This window comes from Tachyglossus aculeatus, chromosome 5 (genome assembly GCF_015852505.1).
Source record: "Tachyglossus aculeatus isolate mTacAcu1 chromosome 5, mTacAcu1.pri, whole genome shotgun sequence".
Classification (NCBI taxonomy): Eukaryota; Metazoa; Chordata; class Mammalia; order Monotremata; family Tachyglossidae; genus Tachyglossus; species Tachyglossus aculeatus.
Window position 1 is genome coordinate 58,206,400 of NC_052070.1, and position 20,334 is coordinate 58,226,733.

The 20,334-nt window shown below is 51.7% G+C and overlaps 1 protein-coding gene across 2 annotated transcripts in view; it reads right to left on the reverse strand.

Annotated features, from left to right (window-relative positions):
* Positions 1–1,259: 1,259 nt before the first annotated feature.
* Positions 1,260–20,334, reverse strand: part of CAPZB (capping actin protein of muscle Z-line subunit beta) — a 143,861-nt gene continuing 124,786 nt past the window's right edge. The window contains exons 6-9 of one of the 2 annotated variants that reach the window (XM_038746436.1): positions 11,373–11,438; positions 8,365–8,441; positions 6,668–6,780; positions 1,735–1,815 (exon numbers count right to left, since the gene is read on the reverse strand). In XM_038746436.1, the coding sequence (XP_038602364.1) occupies positions 6,678–6,780; positions 8,365–8,441; positions 11,373–11,438 (246 nt within the window). In that variant the 3' untranslated portion in view covers positions 1,735–1,815; positions 6,668–6,677. Of the gene's footprint in view, positions 1,816–6,667; positions 6,781–8,364; positions 8,442–11,372; positions 11,439–20,334 lie in introns of both variants that reach the window. The other variant, XM_038746437.1, reaches the window with a different exon arrangement.

Consider the following 20,334-nt stretch of genomic DNA (forward strand, 5'->3'; position numbering starts at 1 on the left):
GGCTCCGCCAATTGTCAGCTGTGTGACTTTGGGCAAGTCATTTAACTTCTCTGGGCCTCAGTGACATCTGTAAAATGGATATGAAGATTGTGAGCCCCCCGTGGGACAACCTGATCACCTTGTATCCCCCCAGCGCTTAGAACAGTGCTTTGCACATAGTAAGCGCTTAACAAATGCCATCATCAGTATTATTATCCCCATTTTACCTGGGAAAGGACAATACCACAATCAACAGTGACATTCCTTACCCACATACAATTTTCCAGATGAGGTAACTGAGGCCCACAGTCTTTTAGACTGTGAGCCCACTGTTGGTTAGGGACTGTCTCTATATGTTGCCAACTTGTACTTCCCAAGCACTTAGTACAGTGCTCTGCACACAGTAAGCACTCAATAAATACGATTGATGATGAGGCCCAGAGAAGTGAAGCGAGTTGCCCCAAGTCACCCAGCTGACAGTTAGCGGAGCTGGGATTTGAACCCTTGACTTCTGACACCCAAGCCCGGGCTCTTTCCACTGAGCCACGCTACAGTGCTCTGCACCCAGTAAGTGCTCAATAAATACAACTGAATGAATGAATGGGGTGAACCTCCATCTCCCTGGAAGCGGGCAGGTGGATGGGGTAGGTTTCAAATCCCAAAATCTAAACCAAGCGAATGAGGAAGTTCAGAAAGGGAGCGCGGAGAGGACGATACCATGAGGGTCCCTCAGCATCCCGCCATTCCCGGTCCTCTCGGGTGGGATCGGACCCGGCTGAGGAAACCAGCACCGGGCCAGGAGTCGCTGACCTGTAGCAGCCCCTTTTAAACTTTCTTTGGACCCCCCCCCCTGAGTGGGGGAAAGAGAAGAGAGGGAAATAAAACCAAGAGACCAACGCTTACTGCTTCCCAGTTTTTTTTATTTTTTTTTATTGTTTTCTTAATTTTTTTTTTAGTATGGAGGCTCCAGTAGAAGATGTAGATTTTTTTTTCTTTCAGTTTAAGCTTTACAAAAAAAAAAAAACCAAAATAAAACAAAAAACAACCCCTTTCGCATTCCATAAAAATCGACAGAAAAGCGGCCGGACCCAAGGCTAGAAGAGCAGAATGGTCAGCAGATCCCTCCCAAAAAATAGCAGTTTCCTCGGGATCGGGGCTGAGTCCGCGGAGAACCAACGCCTCTCCTCCCCGTCCCGGAGCTGACCCGATCCCTCCCCGGCCCCCCGCGCCCCCCCCACCCGCAAGCAACTCCCACACACAACGTGGAATTGGATTTCCAGTTTTTCCTCTATCTTTCACACACCACAGTATTTAATAAAATTTTTTTGTTTTACATTTTTTACACCAATGTAACAAAAAGGTGGGAGGTGGAAGGGGAAGGTTGGCGGAGGTGGGGGGAAACAAAATGGGAGTGGAACGGGTTTTATGCCTATAGATGGAGGAGGGGAGAAGGGGCTGGAAGCGGGCAACAGAAGCGCATGGTCTCCGTGGAAACATTGAAGGTCTCGATAAGCAAAATGTGGTGGAAAGTAGGCCTCAGAGACTGAAAAGGTTTATACAGCTTTATTCATGGGGAGAGATGGCGTTGCGTGGAGAGTATCTGATGCAAACTGTTATGGGACATGACGGGGGGGAAAAAGAAAGAAAAAAGAAAGGGAGGGGAGAGGGTGGGGGGGGGGCCAGAAAATGAATTTTCTAAGAAAGGAATTTAAGAGTGCATGGCATGTCTTGTTAGCATGAAGAGGAGTTTAACTTTGCTGCTTTCTCTTCAAAGCCTCCACCAGGTCGTTTTTAAGAGCTTCTTGTTTTGATTTGTCTGCGAAAGTCTGCACAGACCTGTAGGGAGGGAAGGAGAACACGCGTTAGGCAGGCTCAAGAGAGGAAGGGATGGGGCTGGGGTGGGGGAGCCGGGCCTCTCGGTTGTGCCTGAAAGAGCAGCAGCGGGGCCGAGTTAGGAGCTAAGGGAGGAGGGGGATGGATGGAGAGGACAGAGAGGAAGGGAGGGCCGCGGTCCCGGGCCAGGGGGAGTCAGGCCCCGGCCTCCTCGGAGAGGTTGGCGACAAGAACCCAAAACACCTCCTCCCGAACACGGCGGACGGCAGGCTGCCCACGGTGGGCCCCATCTGAAATGCCAATTGGATGGCTTCCCTCTAAATTGACCGGCTTCCTTCTTTTCCCTGGTGGTTTCCAAGGGGCTGGTCAACAAAGCGGTCCGGGGAGCTTGTTCGATCTGCTCCCGAACCCCCAAAAAAGAACCACCGAGGAGCCCCCGGGGCTCCCTCCTCGGAGGGTGAGGGGTGGGGGGGAAGCCGCTTCTCTCCATTTGTCTACAGCCTTGTCTCAAGTTTCCAGGGGACGGCCCGAGAACAGTCACCGGTTTGTTGCAAGCACCGGCCAGGCTTTAGGGTTCCTGGAATGAATTAAAGAAGATCCAACCGGGTGCCGGAGCTCTTGGACGGGCTGAGACTGCAATCGGGCGACGGAGGCCCCAAAGGCCGGGCTCCTCACGGAGGGCAGGCTCCGGCTCCGGGCTCTCGCCGAACCGGACAGACCACATCTAATCCCTGCCGGCTCAGGGCAGGGCAGGGCAGACCGCGTCGCCGGACGGCCGAGGCGCTTCCCCAGGGATAGCGCGCCTCGAGGCTTGGAAGCACAGAGGATCGGTGCCTTTCAGGCCCTGCTTCCCTCAACTAGTCACCTGTTCCCGCACGCACCCCATCCCGTGGGGTGATCGCCCTCCACGGCCCCGCGGCAAGAAACAAGGGATAGGCAAAGGAGGGTGCGCAATGGCTTGGCCCTGATCTCGTCCACCAAAACCTGGTTTCCTGGGCCTCTGGATCGCGCAAAATCTCCCGCCTGTCGGCTTCGAACCTCTCGAAGGCCTGGCCCCATCTCACCTCGCTGTTCTCTTCAATCAATCATATTTATCGAGCGCTGACTGTGTGCAGAGCACTGGACTAAACGCTTGGGAAGTACAAGTTGGCAACATGTAGAGACGGTCCCTACCCAACAGCGGGCTCACAGTCTAGAAGTCTGCTGTTCCCCAGCTCCCTGTCTGCATTGTGCCTAGATGAACCCCATTCTTGACTCCATCTCCATCCTCCTATTCATTCATATTTACTGAGCGCTTATGGTGTGCAGGGCCCTGTATTAAGTGCTTGGGAAAGTACAACACAACAATAAACTGTCATTCCCTGCCCACAACAAGCTTACCGTCTGGAGGGGGGAGACGGACATCATCAATACAAGGACATAAAATGACAGATATGTACGTAAGTGCTGTGGAGCTGGGGGCGGGAGAAAAGGGAGCAAGTCAGGGGGATGCAGAAGGGAGTAAAAGTGGGGTTTAGTCTGGGAAGGCTTCTTGGAGGAGATGTGCTGTCAATAAGGCTTTGAAGTGGGGGAGAGTCATTGTCTGGTGGATCTGAGGATGGAAGGCATGACAGGCCAGAGGCTAGGGGTCGGTAGAAAGACAGGCGAGAGCGAGGCACAGTAAGAAATAATGATAATAATAATGGTATTTGTTAAGCGCTTACGATGTGCAAAGCACTGTTCTAAGCGCTGGGGAGGTTACAAGGTGATCAGGTTGTCCCACGGGGGGCTCCCAGTCTTCATCCCCATTTTACAGAAGAGGGAACTGAGGCCTAGAGAAGTGAAGTGACACAGCTGACAGTTGGCAGAGCTGGGATTTGAACCCATGACCTCTGACTCCAAAGCCCGGGCCCTTTCCACTGAGCCGTTGGCACTAGAGGAGGGGAGTGTGTGGGGAGGGTTATAGCTAGCTCACCCCATTCCCCTGGCTTGGAATTCCCTCCCTCCCCGTATGGGCCCCACCCCAGGTATCTCCCTCCTTCAAATCCCTCCTAAAATCCCACCTCCTCCTGAGCCCTAGCATCCCTTCAGCCAACTCTATCACCGAGGAAATGGTTTTCCTTAGGGCCCATATATGTACGGGCATCCATTTTTTGGACCCCCTCTAGTTGTCCGTATTTTTATGCTCATCTGCTCCGTTACAGGGTAAATTCCTCGGGGGGAATCGTGTCACTTCTTTATGGTGCACTTACCCAGCGTCTAGTAGAGCGCACTACATCAAGTGGAGAGAGCAACGGAGAGCCATCCCCACACGACCCCAAAGGCCTATGGGGTAAGTGTGTGTGTGGGAGGGGTACCATGAAGCACTCTACCTCCCCATCCCTCCCCCTACAAGAAGCAGCAAGGCCTAGTAGATAGAGCCCGGGCCTGCGAGTAAGAAGGACCTGGGTTCTAATCCCGGCTCCGCCTCGTCTGCTGGGGACCTTGGGCCAGTCACTTCATTTCTTTGGGCCTCAGCTCCCTCATCTGTAAAATGGGGATTAAGACTGGGAGCCCCAAGTGGGACATGGATTGTGTCCAACCTGAGTAGCTTGTATCTACCCCAGCGCTTAGAAGGGTACCTGGAACATAGTAAGCGCTTAACAAATACCATTAAAAAAACAAAACACAGAAAAAAGCACCCAGGAAGGACCCACCCTTATGGGGATGGCAAAAACCTGTAGTTTACCCAAAATCCACAGAGTGAAGACCCCTTTGGGGAACAAGTTAAGTTTCTCTTTTGGGGGCTAGCCTAATTTAGTAGAGAGCTTCAGGAGTACCTGGAGGCATTAAAGTGCGAGGTGCTCTATCAGCGTCTTGAGGGGGCGAGTTGGAATCAGAGAGGGTACGGAAGAGGGAGGAACGAGACGGGAGATTTCGTCTTCCTTCATGAAAAGGGGAAAATATGAAATCGGGTGCAGCGATCCTGCCAGTTGTCCTCGGAGCGACCACAGAAAGACAACCAAGGCAGGACGAATCCAATTCTCGCTGGGCTTATGGTCAAAACCAACGCAGTCTGCTGCCCCGGGGATGGCAGGAAACAGCCCGGGCAAAGGAAAGGGGAGGCAGACGGGGCCCGGGCTGACGGGTGACGAACGCAATCTGGCCGGGAAGAGAGCGGGACGGGACAGCCGCAACCGTTGGTTGCTAGAAAACGGTGTCTGAGGCCCGGGCGGCCCGGGTGGTTCTTAAAGCCGCGCCGAGAGGTGGACTGGCCTTGACTCACCACAGGCTTCGGGACCTCCCGGAGACAGAGCGGGACGGCGGATCCCGCCGCCTCTGGACTGCCGCATCTCGAATGGGATTTTGGCCAAAGCCGCGATAGGAAGCGGAAGCCTCAGAATGAGCCCGATAAGGCCGGCTGGAGCCCCAGAGACCGAGGAAGTGGGTTCACAGTCTGCATGTGAACGCTCAAACGCGGGTGGGGTGTGTGCTCCGGGTGGCAGTGGGGCGGGGGGAACCTCAAGCTATGCTGATTGATGCGCTCCCTCTCTGACTACTGCCAAAGAGCAGCTCCCACCCAGGTTCCAGAATTAATTAATAATGGCATTTATTAAGCGCTTACTATGTGCAAAGCACTGTTCCCAGTCTTCCTCCGGGAGCCATGTGGACTGAGACCACCCCCCGTCGTCTCCTCTCAGTGGGAATCCTCCACTCTGGATACTCTGTGTGCTCCGCCACTCCCACCCACTCTCTTCATCCTTTCATTTTCTGCAACGTTTCCGCTCTCCTCTCCGGAGACGTCGACCGCTTTCATGCATGCATACATTTGCATTTGTCACAGGCTAAAGTCATGGTCCTTGGCCACCATCAACAAACAAGGCTATTTTCCTTCCCGTCAGGATAACGTGTTGAAGGGCACATCTGGTGCTCATTAGGAGCGGATGGGTCAACCGGACCAGGGTCCGTCACTGCCAGGCTTCCCGACCGGAGCTCGGAGAGGGGCCGAGGGGGGAATCGCCCCGGATTCTCCCGCCCCCAGCCCGACTCGGGCGCAGGCCGAGGTGTGTTACGACATCCAGTCTGAGCTCCGGCCTCAGCCCAGCAAGGGGTAAGGCCCACCTCGGGAGAGGCCGCGGACCAAAGGCAACAAGGAGAAAGCCAAGCGTGTGAACATCTGCTCTCCAAACTGACCCGTCATCTGAACCAAAGCTCCCTTGGCTAAATCACGCGGAAACTCCGCTATATGAACCAAACCGGGCAGGCGCTGGAGACCGTCAAACCCAAGTGAGTTCGGTTGACCGGGCTACTGCCGATTTGAACCGGCCTCAGAAATCTGCCTTCTCCCGTAGCAACTTGTTTTCAACCGTCTACCCCGAGAGGCCAACCCCACCAACAAATCCATCGCTGAGGCCGCTTGGCTTCCCTTTCTTCCTCGCCCGGACTGGGAAGATGCGGGAGCAGGGGGGGAATGGACAGTTGCAGGGTGGGGAGGGGGTGGTTTGTAACGTTGCTTCGTCTGGCTGAGGCGGAGAGTAGAACCCACCGCCTCAGATCGGGGCTTCTGCGTTTTTTTTTGCCACTAAATCTGTTCGTTCCTTGCAGGGCAACGCGGAACCTTAGACCCATCCGCAATTCAATGCCTGGATCTCCACCCCGCGAGAAGAGGACGGACATGCACGCATGTACACACAAACACACACACGTCCCATCCTGGTGTTAGTTGGAAACCACCACGTTAGGCTCCATCATTGAACACAGCGGCCAACCAGCACATTCTTCGACAAGGAGAGGGATTAGTCGTTTAAAGGGGCATGCGGGGCTCGGGCTGCCGGCCGGGGTGGTAAGTAAGTCCTGGTTTAGTCTGGTGTCTCACACCGCTCGGGCGGGAGAATACCTGGATCGGTTTAGTTATCAGGCTGGATGTAGATCTGGCGCTGGGTCAGCACTTGAGAGAGTTCCCTCTGCAACTGCTTAAACTTTTGGTTGTCGGGGATAGCGTCAACAGATCTATAGAGAGTAGTTTAGAAATGAGTGAAGCAAAGGAGGAAAGGAACAACAAAGGCCCAGGAACTCGGGTGAGCTGCAGAAGAACAAAGTGGAAACACACGGAGGTCAGAGGTCACGGGGGAGAAGAGAGCGGGGAAACTCAAGGGCAGAGCAGTCCTGGGCAAGAAGGTCACGAAGACTCTACGTTGTTCCTACCGGGCAGGAATCTCAGGGGAAAACTTGGCAACCTCAACCACAGGGGAGAGGAGAGGGAAAACCAGAGACCCTCTTTTTCGGTTTCCATTAACTGAGCCTGGCATTTCCTGGCACGTGTAAGTTGGGTCGCAATCCCGAGAGGGTGGGAGCGAACGCTGAAGACTACTTCCCTCCCGGTGCTTTTGGAACAAGTCTGAGGTGGCTGGAGGTGTCTCCCCTTGTGGGGGGCTAGATGGGCTCGGGCAGAGTCCCAGGCCTGAGGAGCCCAGGGGGAGACCACGCTGTCACCCGCCCAGGCCTGGGTGAGGGCGGCCGTTTCAGAGCCGAGTCCCCCGGAGTCTCCCTGGGCCTGGGAAACAGCTCCTGCCTCGTCCGGGGTCTGCAGAGCCAGGCCGGACGGAACCGGTCCGGGCCGCCCACGGGAACCCCAGGTCAGACCGGATCTAAACTAAGTTCAACGGGGGGGCTCTACCAGCCTCCCCGTGACAGAAACGACAGGGCCGGCTCCCGTCTGGGCAACCGTCAGGGGGTGGAGGGGCCGGAACCCTCGAGCATCGACGGCAGCCAGACCGCCGACGGGTCAGATCTGGGCAGGGAGGACCCCGGCAGGAGACAACTGGGGTTTGGGCATCTTTCGGCAACTCCAGACGTTGCCAGGTCCCGCCTGTGTCCACGGTCTGGGTCGAATGGTGCGGCTAGGGAGCTTCCACCTCGTGGGAGGGTGGTCTCTGAAGCTCAAACGATGGCAGCCACCAAGAGCTACCGCTGTGGCAAAACCGGAGGCTGAGGCACAACTTCCTAGCATGTGAGATCCGGGGGCTAGCCCATCCCAGTATTCCCCAGAACTTCTGAGCCAAAGGGAGCGCTGAGGAGAAATCTTTCTGGTTCCCAACGTGCAGGGCGGTGAGTTACACCGGACAGGATGGAATATTTGCAGCTCCCGGGAACTTCTTATCAGGCTGGGCCACATCTACTACTACGCAAAACAAGCTAAAAAATGGCCAATTTCCATCCCTTGCGACTCCCGATTTTGACCAGGCACTCGGCTCGCTACGAGGCCGGCTCAGATGAACAACGAGAGCTGAGGAAACCGGGAGGTGCCTCCCTCCGATTGAGAGCGGAGAGAAAAATCCTCAGGAGTCAGAGTTGGTGGGGGAGGGAGAGCAGTGAGGGGGGGCCCCTCAGATCCAGCCGGAGCGTGCGGTGGCTGTGTCACTTTCGGCAGTTACCTGAGGAGAAGTCTCGACTCGCGAGGGGCCGGCCCGCCGACGGCGGGGGGTGGGCTCTCTCCGAGGAGGCCGAAGACTCCGTCTCAGGGGCGGCCCGCTTTTCTGCGAGTGAGCTCATTTGGCCGACCGGACGGGGAGGGCAGAACGGAGGGTACGTTACCTCAGCCCATTGACGATGTCCTTTGTTTTGCCAAAGTAGATCTCGTTCAGCGTACTTCTGATTTTGTTTTCCATGTCCTAGGAGAAGAAACAAGGTCAGATATTTCGGGAAGTAGTTGGAAAGGCAGGGATGCTTCCCAGGTGTGGGACAGAGGAGCTCTTGGTAATTTGCCTCCAGAGCCACAAGGGGGAGCCTGCTGACTACATTTACATGCATCCCTTTTCATTCATTCATTCATCATTCATTCATTCAATCAATCGTATTTATTGAGCGCTTACTGTGTGCAGAGCACTGGACTAAGCGCTTGGGAAGTACAAGTTGGCAACATATAGAGACGGTCCCTACCCAACAGTGGGCCCACAGTCTAAAAGGGGGAGACAGAGAACAAAACCAAACATACTAACAAAATAAAATAAATAGAATAGATAGGTACAAGTAAAATAAATAGAGTAATAAATATGTACAAACATATATACATATATACAGGTGCTTTGGGGAAGGGAAGGAGGTAAGATGAGGGGGATGGAGATGGGGATGAGGGGGAGAGGAAGGAAGGGGCTCAGTCTGGTCATTCAATCGTATTTACTGAGCGCTTCCTGTGTGCAGAGCACTGGACTAAGCGCTTGGGAAGTCCAAGTTGGCAACATCTAGAGACGGGCCCTACCCAACAGCGGGCTCACAGTCTAGAAGTTGTCATTCGTGGCTCAGTGGAAAGAGCCCGGGCTTTGGAGTCAGAAGTCGTGGGTTCGAATCCCGGCTCTGCCACATGTCTGCTGTGTGACCTTGGGCAAGTCACTTAACTTCTCTGGGCCTCAATTACCTCATCTGTAAAATGGGGATTAAGACTGTGAGCCCCCCGTGGGACACCCTGATCACCTTGTAACCTCCCCAGCGCTTAGAACAGTGCTTTGCACATAGTAAGCGCTTAATAAATGCCATTATTATTATTATTATTATCTGCTTTCATTCATTCATTCATATTTATTGAGCGCTTACTATGTGCAGAGCATTCATTTATTCATTCATTCAATCATATTTACTGAGCGCTTACTGTGTGCAGAGCACTGTACTAAGCACTTGGGAAGTACAAGTTGGCAACATACAGAGACGGTCCCTACCCAACAGCAGGCTCACAGTCTAGAAAGGGGGGGACAGAGAACAAAACAAAACATATTAACGAAAAAAAATAAATAGAATAAATATGTACAAATAAAATAAATAAATAAAAAGCACTGTACTAAGCGCTGGGAAGGTACAACTGAGCAATAAAGAGGGGCAATCCCTGCCCATACCGGGCTTCCAGCCTAGAAGGGGCAAGAAGGACATCAAAACAAGTAAACAGGCAACAATAGAAAAAACTTAGAGATATATACACATCAAAACAAGCAGGCATTAATATAAATAGAATTATATCTATCTATACATATATATATATCTATATATATATAGATATATAGCCCTACTCCCTTCAAAGCCCTACTGAAAGCTCACCTCCTCCAGGTGGCCTTCCCAGACTGAGCCCCCTCCTTCCTTTTCCCTTCCTCCCCCTTGCCTTACCTCCTTCCCCTCCCCACAGCACCTGTATATATGTTTGTACGTATTTATTACTCTATTTTATTTGTACATATTTATGCTACATATTTTATTTTGTTAATATGTTTTGTTTTGTCGTCTGTCTCCCCCTTCTAGACTGTGAGCCCGCTGTTGGGTACGGACCGTCTCTATACGTTGCCAACTTGTACTTCCCAAGCGCTTAGTACGGTGCTCTGCACACAGTAAGCACTCAATAAATACGACTGAATGAATGAATGAATGAATGAATCGGATTTACGGAGCGCTTACTGTGTGCAGAGCACTGTACTAAGCGCCTGGAAAGTACAATCTGGCAACAATCCCTACCGAAAAACGGGCTCACAGGGGGAAAGGCAAACGGATCACCAACCCAGGCAGGGCCTGCTCCCCTGGCCCCTCGAACACAGGCCCTCCTTTCCCTCCCCTTAGAATGGCCATCATCATCATCATCAATCGTATTTATTGAGCGCTATGTGCAGAGCATTGTACTAAGCGCTTGGGAAGTACAAATTGGCAACATATAGAGACAGTCCCTACCCAACATTGGGCTCACAGTCTAAAAGGGGGAGACAGAGAACAAAACCAAACATACTAACAAAATAAAATAAATAGAATAGATATGTACAAGTAAAATAAATAAATAAATAGAGTAATAAATATGTACAAACATATATACATACATACAGGTGCTGTGGGGAAGGGAAGGAGGTAAGATGGGGGGATGGAGAGGGGGACGAGGGGGAGAGGAAGGAAGGGGCTCAGTCTGGGAAGGCCTCCTGGAGGAGGTGAGCTCGACCGCTGTCAACTTGGGGCCAATCTTCGTAGCGGGCCCCAAATCAGCCCCGACATCTAGCTCGCCCCGTTGGGTTTTTCTCTTCTCAAATGCTTTTGCGTTGCACAGCCCCCCGACAACTCGTCCAAAAAATCTGACCGGATGAAGGGCGCCGAAGATAAGGAGCAGCGAAAAGGGCGTCTGATTCAGGCATCTGTAACCAGTTAGCACCTCTGGGCTCTGTCAACGTCCCTCAGACTGGGAAAGACAAAGCCAAATTCTGCCTAGAGCCGAGTGAAGACAGAGATTTAGGGGCCTGGGGGTGGCTGAAAAGGGCAACCTGAGCTTCATCTGCATCCAAGTAACCACCAGAGCAACGACGATGGAGGGAAAAGGTTATGGCAGCCGGTAAAGCAAGAGTCGTTTATTCACGGGAGACGTGAAGAAGAAGAAAGCAAGGGAGGGGACCTAAGCCATCGGCCAACAAATATCAGCCCTAAAATATTACTGCAATGGACGGAAGCCGATGCCACTCATCAGCTACCGGAGCTGGCTGTGGGTTTTCCTCACCTGAGTGCAAGTTATAGAAACCTCTTTGACTCCTGCCCACGGAGTTGAACCGGTAGGAAGGCTCGAGTTTGGATGACGCCCCGCAAATACCTACCTCTACCAAACGGCCAATGTTGGCTATGTGTGGGGAGGAGTCGCTCACCGCCTCATCTTTCTCCATCTGGGGAAACAAAAAAAAAATATTCAATTTCCATGAGGGCCGAGGGGAGAGAGGGAGGGAGAGCTAGGAAAACTCCAAAGAGCTCCAATCCGCCCTTTCCTCATCCCCGCACAGTAGACCGGCGCGCTTTCCCAACCAACGGATGGAGAAACCGAGGTACGGATCCCAACGGACCGGGATTCCCAGCTTCTTGGCGTCTCAGATGAGCAGAGTATTCCGGGAGTGGGTGAGGGGGGGCTAGTGGAAGCAGCGTGGCCTAGTGGAAAGAGCCCGGGTTTGGGAATCAGAGGTGGTGGGTTCTAATCCCGGCTCCGCCCAAAGTGTAACTTTGGGCAAGTCACTTCACTTCTCTGTGCCTCAGGTACCTCAACTTTAAAATGGTAATTAAGACTGTGAGCCCCACGTGGGACACCCTGATTACCTTGTATCCCCCCCAGCGCTTAGAACGGTGCTTGGCACATAGTAAGTGCTTAACAAATATCATTATCATTATTATTATTGGTGTCTAGAGGTATATGGTGTCAGACCGTGTGACCAAGGATGAGCTCTCCCGGCCCCCATCTCTGACAAAGTGCCCACAGCGGATGAGGTGGTGATTTTGGTCCAGTTGCCAGTTTCTCAGGCAGCTCGGGGGACTTGGGTTTCAAATGGCAAGTCAAAGAGATATTAATTTCTCAGTAAACCCAGGGTAGACTTGGACTTTACGTTTGCACCACTCAACAGAGCATTCCACGGTCCCTTGATGATGATGATTAATGATCATGGTACTTATTAAGGGTTTACTATGTGTCAAGCACGGTTCTAAGCACAGGGATAATCGGTACCATAATCATAAATCATCATCATTAAAGGACCATGGAATGCTATGAGCGGCGTAAACATAAACCCCGAGCTACCGTGGGTTTACTGAGAGGTTGGAAACTTGTTGACTTGCCACTTGAACCACTGGACTTGCCTTTCCCCATTTGCTTGGGGAAGCAGCGTGGCTCAGTGGAAAGAGCCCGGGCTTTGGAGTCAGAGGTCAAGGGTTCAAATCCCGGCTCCGCCAATTGTCAGCTGGGTGACTTGGGGCAAATCGCTTAACTTCTCCGTGCCTCGGTGACCTCATCTGTAAAATGGGGATTAAGACTGTGAGCCCTCCGTGGGACCACCTGATGATGGTGATGAAGAAGATGAAGATGAAGGTAGAGGATGAGCAGGAGAGGCAGCCTGATAGGTCCCTTTGCTAAGATTTTCATGTCTTGTTGCCATAGTGGTATTAAGTGGAATCAGTCGATCGTATTTTTTGAGTGTTTACTGGGTGCCGAGCACTGTACTAAGCTCTTGGGAGAGTACAATATGACAACAGACACATTCCCTGCCCACGATGAGCTTACAGTCTAGAGAGGGAGGCAGACATAATATAAATAAAGAGTGTACATAATAATAATAATAATGATGGCATTTGTTAAGTGCTTACTATGTGCAAAGCACTGTACTAAGCGCTGGGGAGGGTGTAAGGTGATCAGGTTGTCCCACGTGGGGCTCACAATCTTAATCCCCATTTTACAGATGAGGTAACTGAGGCTCAGAGAAGTTAAGTGACTTGCTCAAGGTTACACAGCAGACATGTGGCGGAGCCTGGATTCAAACCCACGACCTCTGACTCCAAAGCCCGGGCTCTTTCCACTGGGCCACGCTGCTTCCCAGCTCCGCCATTTGTCAGCCGTGTGACTTTGGGCAAGCCACTTCACTTCTCTGGGCCGCAGTGACCTCATCTGGAAAATGGGGATGAAGACTGTGAGCCACCCGTGGGACAACCAGATCATCCTGTAACCTCCCCAGTGCTTAGAACAGTGCTTTGCATAGTAAGCGCTTAATAAATGCCATTATTATTATTATTATTATTATTCTCTATAATAATGATGGTATGCTGGGAGTGGGAGATGAATAAAGGCAGCAAGTCAGGGTGACACAAGGGAGTTGAACAGGAACTTCGAGTCCCTTCTAGACTGTGAGCCCACTGTTGGGTAGGGACTGTCTCTATATGTTGCCAACTTGTACTTCCTGAGCGCTTAGTACAGTGCTCTGCACACAGTAAGCGCTCAATAAATATGATTGATTGATTGACTGAAATACGGGCGTAGTCAGGGAAGGCCTCTTGGAGGAGATGTGCCTTCGGTGAGGCTTTGAACAGGGAGTGAGTCACTGTCTGTCAGCCATGAGGACCTCCCCAGTGCTTAGTACAGTGCTTTGCACATAGTAAGCGCTTAATAAATGCCATCGTTATTATTTGAACCCCAAGTTCCCTGAGCTGAGAAACCGGACACTGGGTCAAAGCCACCACCTCATCAGCCGTGCGCACTTTGGACACAGTCCCTGTCCCGCCTGGGGCTCACGGTCTAAGCAGAGGGGAACACAGGGATTGAGCCCCCATTTTACAGATGAGAAAACTGAGGCACGGAGAAGTGAACTGCCTGAGGTCGGAGAGCAGGCTACTGGCAGAGTTGGGATTAGAACCCAGGGCCTCTGACTCGCAGGCCCTGTGCTCTTTCCACTAGCCACACTGGTTTCTTAGCCCCAGCCTCCGAGAGGGACCCTGGCGTAGAAGATTTTCCACCATTTCCACGCGGCCACGGGAGGGAGGAAGGGGAAGAAAAACTTGGAACAGATGCCTCTTTCTGCATTGCACTTGGATTTCTACACTCTATCTTTTTTATGGCACTTATAATAATAATGATAATAATAATAATAATAATAATAATAATGATGGCATTTGTTAAGCGCTTACTATGTGCAAAGCACTGTTCTAAGCGTTTGGGGGATACAAGGTGATCACAATGTCCCACGTGGGGCTCACAGTCTTCACCCCCATTTTACAGATGAGGTAACTGAGGCTCAGAGAAGTGAAGTGACTTGCCCAAGGTCACACAGCAGACATGTAGGGGAGCCGGGATTAGAATCCATAATAATAATAATAATAATGTTGGTATTTGTTAAGCGCTTACTATGTGCAAAGCACTGTTCTAAGCCCTGGGGGAAACACAAGGAGATGAGGTTGTTCCATGTGGGGCTCACAGTCTTAATCCCCATTTTCCAGATGAGGTAACTGAGGCTCAGAGAAGTGAAGTGCCTTCCCCAAAGTCACACAGCAGACATGTGGGGGAGCCGGGATTAGAACCCATGACCCCTGACTCCCAAGCCCGGGCTCTTTCCACTGAGCCACGCTTGTTAAGCGCTTACTACGTGCCAGGCACTGTGCTAAGCGATTGGGCAGAGACAAAGTAATCAAGTTGGACACGGGCCACGTCCCACATGGGGCTCACAGTCTCAACCCCCGTTTTACAGATGAGGTAACTGAGGCTCAGAGAAGTGAAGTGACTTGCCCAAGGTCACACAGCAGACATGTAGGGGAGCCGGGATTAGAATCCATAATAATAATAATAATAATAATGTTGGTATTTGTTAAGCGCTTACTATGTGCAAAGCACTGTTCTAAGCCCTGGGGGAAACACAAGGAGATGAGGTTGTTCCATGTGGGGCTCACAGTCTTAATCCCCATTTTACAGATGAGGTAACTGAGGCTCAGGGAAGTGAAGTGACTTGCCCAAGGTCACACAGCAGACATGTGGGGGAGCCAGGATTAGAACCCATGACCCCTGACTCCCAAGCCTGGGCTCTTTCCACTGAGCCACGCTTGTTAAGCGCTTACTACGTGCCAGGCACTGTGCTAAGCGATTGGGCAGAGACAAAGTAATCAAGTTGGACACGGGCCACGTCCCACATGGGGCTCACAGTCTCAACCCCCGTTTTACAGACGAGGCAACCGAGGCACAGAGAAGTGAAGAGACTTGCCCAAGGTCGCAAAGCAGACAGGTGGTGGGGCTGGGTTAAGAACCCAGGTCCTCTGACCCCCCAAGCCCATGCTCTATCCACTAGGCCACACTGCTTTTCTTTCTGCCCCCTCCCTCAGCCTCACAGCATTCATGTCCATATTTGCAATTTATTCGAATGTCTGTCTCTCCCTCTAGACTCCTCGGGGCTGTGAGCCCCTTTCAGACTGTGAGCCCACTGTTGGGTCGGGATGGTCTCTATATGTTGCCAACTTGGACTTCCCAAGCACTTAGTACAGTGCTCTGCACACAGTAAGAGCTCAATAAATACGATTGATTGATTGATTGATAGTTTGCGGTTATTTGGGACGGAAGGTCCCCCCGGAGAAGAGCCGGCTCCCCGCGGACCGAGCGCATCTGTGGGAGGCCTCAAGAAGAAAGATATTCCAAAGCCACACGGCCGCGGGGGTAAAGCGAGGACCTGGGTTCTAATCCCGGCTCTGCCAGTGGCCTGCTGTGTGATCGGGGGCAAGTTGAGCCCACTGTTGGGTAGGGACTGTCTCTATATGTTGCCAACTTGGACTTCCCAAGCGCTTAGTACAGTGCTCTGCACACAGTAAGCGCTCAATAAATACGATTGATGATGATGATGATGAAGTCACTTCACTTCCCTGTGCCTCGGTCTTGTTCCCTGGACCTATTCTCCCTCCTACTTAAACAGGGAGTTCCGTGCGGGACGGGGACTGTGTCCAACCTCAATAGCTTGTATCCTCCCCAGCCCTTAGAACCGGGTTGGATGCTTAATCAATCAATCAATCGTATTTATTGAGCGCTTACTGTGTGCAGAGCACTGTACTAAGCGCTTGGGAAGTACAAGTTGCTTAGTAAGCTCTTAACAAATACCATTAAAAAAAAAAAACCAGAGCAGACATAGGACACAGCAACCCGGAGCCACAAACGGAGCCACTGGCGATTAAAAGCTTAATGGGGACTAGTAATAATAAGGATGACATTTATTAAGCGCTTACTATGTGCAAAGCACTGTTCTAAGCGCTGGGGTAGGTACAAGGTAATCAAGTTGTCCCACATGGGGCTCACAGACTTAATCCCCATTTTCCAGATGAGGTAACTGAGGCACAGAGAAGCGAAGTGACTGGGGACCCAGGAATGAGCAGGATCATCATCATCATCATCATCAATCGTATTTATTGAGCGCTTACTATGTGCAGAGCACTGTACTAAGCGCTTGGGAAGTACAAATTGGCAACATATAGAGACAGTCTCTACCCAACAGTGGGCTCACAGTCTAAAAGGGATGGCTAAGGAATGAACCCGTAAACCAGAAGAGCGAGGCCCAGTGCCTTGTTCCCTGAGAGGAGCCACACGGGCTCTCAGATAATAATAATAATGGCATCTATTAAGCGCTTACTACATGCAAAGCACTGTTCTAAGCGCTGGAGAGGTTACAAGGTGATCAGGTTGTCCCACGCGGGGCTCACAGTCTTCATCCCCATTTTCCAGATGAGGGAACTGAGGCCCAGAGAATGCCCAAAGTCACACAGCTGACAAATGGCAGAAACGGAATTTGAACCCATGACCTCTGACTCCAAAGCCCACGCTCTTTCCACTGAGCCACGCTGCTTCTCTACTCCTCCAGAAGGACCAGATGGATGCATTTTAAACCGTCCAGCTCCTCTCTGCTCCCCTTCTCCTCCCAAAGGATTTCACGAGCCGGAAATAGGAGGACGGGGTTTGGGATGCAGAGTTTTACTGGTGGTTCTTTGGTGGGGGGTTTTTTGGCAAAAGAAGCTGTGCCCCAGATGATAAAATCCATTTAAGCTGCTTTTGGCCTCACTTAGAAGGGGCATTCACATTTCAGGCGGTCATAAGAGAAGAATTAGCTAGGCGGGGAACGTGCCTACCAATTCTGCTATATTATTATACTGTACTCACCCAAGCGCTTAGTACGCTGCGCTGCACACAGTGAGCCCTCAATAAATAGGACTGACTGATCTGAATGTCTCCTGGTTCCCTGCTCACTAGGGTGAGCCAGGCTTAGCTCTAGCAAGATGAATTTCCCAGCGCCTCCAGGCTCACCGGAGCAGGGTCTGGCCATAATCTTAGCTTGTGATTCCTCCAACCATCATCATCATCATCATCATCATCATTATCAATCGTATTTACTGAGCGCTTACTGTGTGCAGAGCACTGTACTAGGCACTTGGGAAGTACAAGTTGGCAACATCTAGAGACAGTCCCTACCCAACGGTGGGCTCACAGTCTAAAAGGGGGAGACGGAGAACAAAACCAAACATACTAACAAGATAAAATAAATAGAATAGATATGTACAAGTAAAATAAATAAATAAATAGAGTAACAAATATGTACAAACATATATACATATATACAGGTGCTGTGGGGAAGGGAAGGAGGTAAAATGGGGGGGGGGATGGAGAGGGGGACGAGGGGGAGAGGAAGGAAGGGGCTCAGTCTGGGAAGGCCTCCTGGAGGAGGTGTGCTCTCAGTAGGGCCTTGAGGCCAGAGGCCAAAGCCGTGTCTACTTGCTGCTCTTGGCGCTTCCAGATTCCTCTGCCCTTCCCGCGGGCCTTCCTTGTCTCCCCCTTCTAGACTGTGAGCCCGCTGTTGGGTAGGGACCGTCTCTCTGTGTGGCCAACTTGGACTCCCCAAGCGCTTAGTCCAGTGCTCTGCACACGGTAAGTGCTCAATAAATACGATTGAATGAATGAATCAGCGGTGTAACACTGTCTAAAGCACTTGGGAGAGTATCTTCTCCGTGCTCTGGAGGAGAAGATGGAAGCATCCCTTGAATTCGGCATGCCCTGAGCAGGACGTTCTGCAGGGGCTCCTCACAGCCAGCGCTAAGTGCTGGGGAGGGGTTAGAGAAGCAGCGTGGCTCAGTGGAAAGAGCCCGGGCTTTGGAGTCAGAGGTCATGGGTTCAAATCCCGGCTCCGCCACTTGTCAGCTGGGTGACTTTGGGCAAGTCACTTCTCTGGGCCTCAGTTCCCTCATCTGCAAAATGGGGATTAAAATTGTGTGAGCCCCCCGTGGGACAACCTGATCACCTTGTAACCTCCCCAGCGCTTAGAACGGTGCTTTGCACATAGTAAGCGCTTAACAATTACCATTATTATTATTATTATTATTATTCAGCCCCTCGGCACCGCACGGGAGGAGGGCACATCCTGCGACTTCACAGAGGGAAAAAACCACCGGCGTTTGGTCCGGGCCGACAGCTCCGCGCTCGGCAGGGCCACGGGTGTTTGTCGGAACCCCAAAGGCTTCCGATGAGCAAAGCTCTGGTTTCCAAGACAACGGGTGACTGAGCGCGCTAGGCCGGCGGCGAGGAAGGCAGGGGTTCAACCCGGCCATTTTTAAAAGTAGCTGCTGTTGGCCAGCATTGGCGGGTGCTGCAGACTCCTTTTCCGAGTGGAAACAGTTACTCTGCCCGGAGAACGGCATCTCGCGGGAGGGGGAAGCACTGGTCCGACAGAAAGGCCGGCATCCAGCCCCATGAACGAGGCTAAAGAAATCAGTTTCCCCTTCTCAGACGGTGCCCACGGCGGCCACTCACGGTCACGGTCACGGTCACGCCTGGGGAAGGGGCCGAGGCTCCGGAGCTCAGAGGATTCTCACATCCTGCGATGCCCTCAGTCCTCATGGCTGACGGACAACGACTCTCCCCCAGTTCAAAGCCTTATTGAAGGCACATCTTCCCTCACTATGACCCCATCGACTCCCTTCCATGTCACCCTCACTTGCTCCCTTTATTCACCTCACACTCCCAACCCCACAGCATTTATGCACGCTCCAATTTATTTATATTAATGCCTGCCTCCCTCTCTAATAATACTAATAATGATGGCATTTGTTAAGCACTTACTATGTGCGAAGCACTAAGAGCTGGGGGGGATACGAGGTGATCAGGTTGTCCCACGAGGGGCTCACAGTCTTTAATCCCCATTGTAGAGGTGAGGTAACTGAGGTTCAGAGAAGTGAAGTGACTTGCCCAAGGTCACACAGCAGACATGCGGCTCAGCGTGTGAGAAGCCGCGTGGCTCAGTGGGAAGAGCACGGGCTTAATCCCGACTCCGCCAATTGCCAGCTGTGTGACTTTGGGCAAGTCACTTCACTTCTCTGGACCTCAGTTCCCTCATCTGGAAAATAGGGATGAAGACTGTGAGCCCCCTGTGGGACAACCTGATCACCATGTAACCTCCCCAGCGCTTAGAACAGTGCTTTGCACATAGTAAGCGCCTAATAAATGCCATTATTATTATTATTATTATTTGTTCATTCGATCGTCCTTGTTGAGCGCTTACTGTGTGCAGGGCCCTGTACTGAGCGCTTGGGAAAGCCCCATACAATGATAAACAGCGACATTCCCTGCCCACATCGCGTTTACAGATTACTTGGGGAGCGACTCGGGGTGGAGCAAAGCGTTCATTTTATTCACAGGGACAACCCACTTAGTGAACAGTGCTTTGCATATAGTAAGCGCTTAAAAAATGCTATCATTATTATTATTATTACGTGGCGGAGCCGGGATAAGAACCCATGACCTCTGACTCTCAAGCCCGTGCTCTTTCCACTGAGCCAAGCTGACTGTAAGCTCACTGTGGACAGGGAATGCGTCTGTTTATTGTCATATTGTACTCTCCCAAGAGCGTAGTCTAGTGCTCGGCATACAGTAAACGCTAAAAAAACACGATCGACTGATTCCATTTAATGCCACTATGGCGACAAGACATGAAAATCTCAGCAAAGGGACCTAACTATCAGGCCGCCTCTCCTGCTCACCCTCCACCTTCATCTTCTTCCCCAGCTTCCGAAATCACAAACTCCCCGCAAGGTGAATGGCCGATCATCATCATCATCATCATCAATCGTATTTATTGAGCGCTTACTGTGTGCAGAGCACTGTACTAAGCGCTTGGGAAGTACAAGTTGGCCACATATAGAGTCAGTCCCTACCCAACAGTGGGCTCACAGTCTAACAGGGGGAGACAGAGAACAAAACCAAACATACTAACAAAATAAAATAAATAGAGCCTTCTCTAAGTG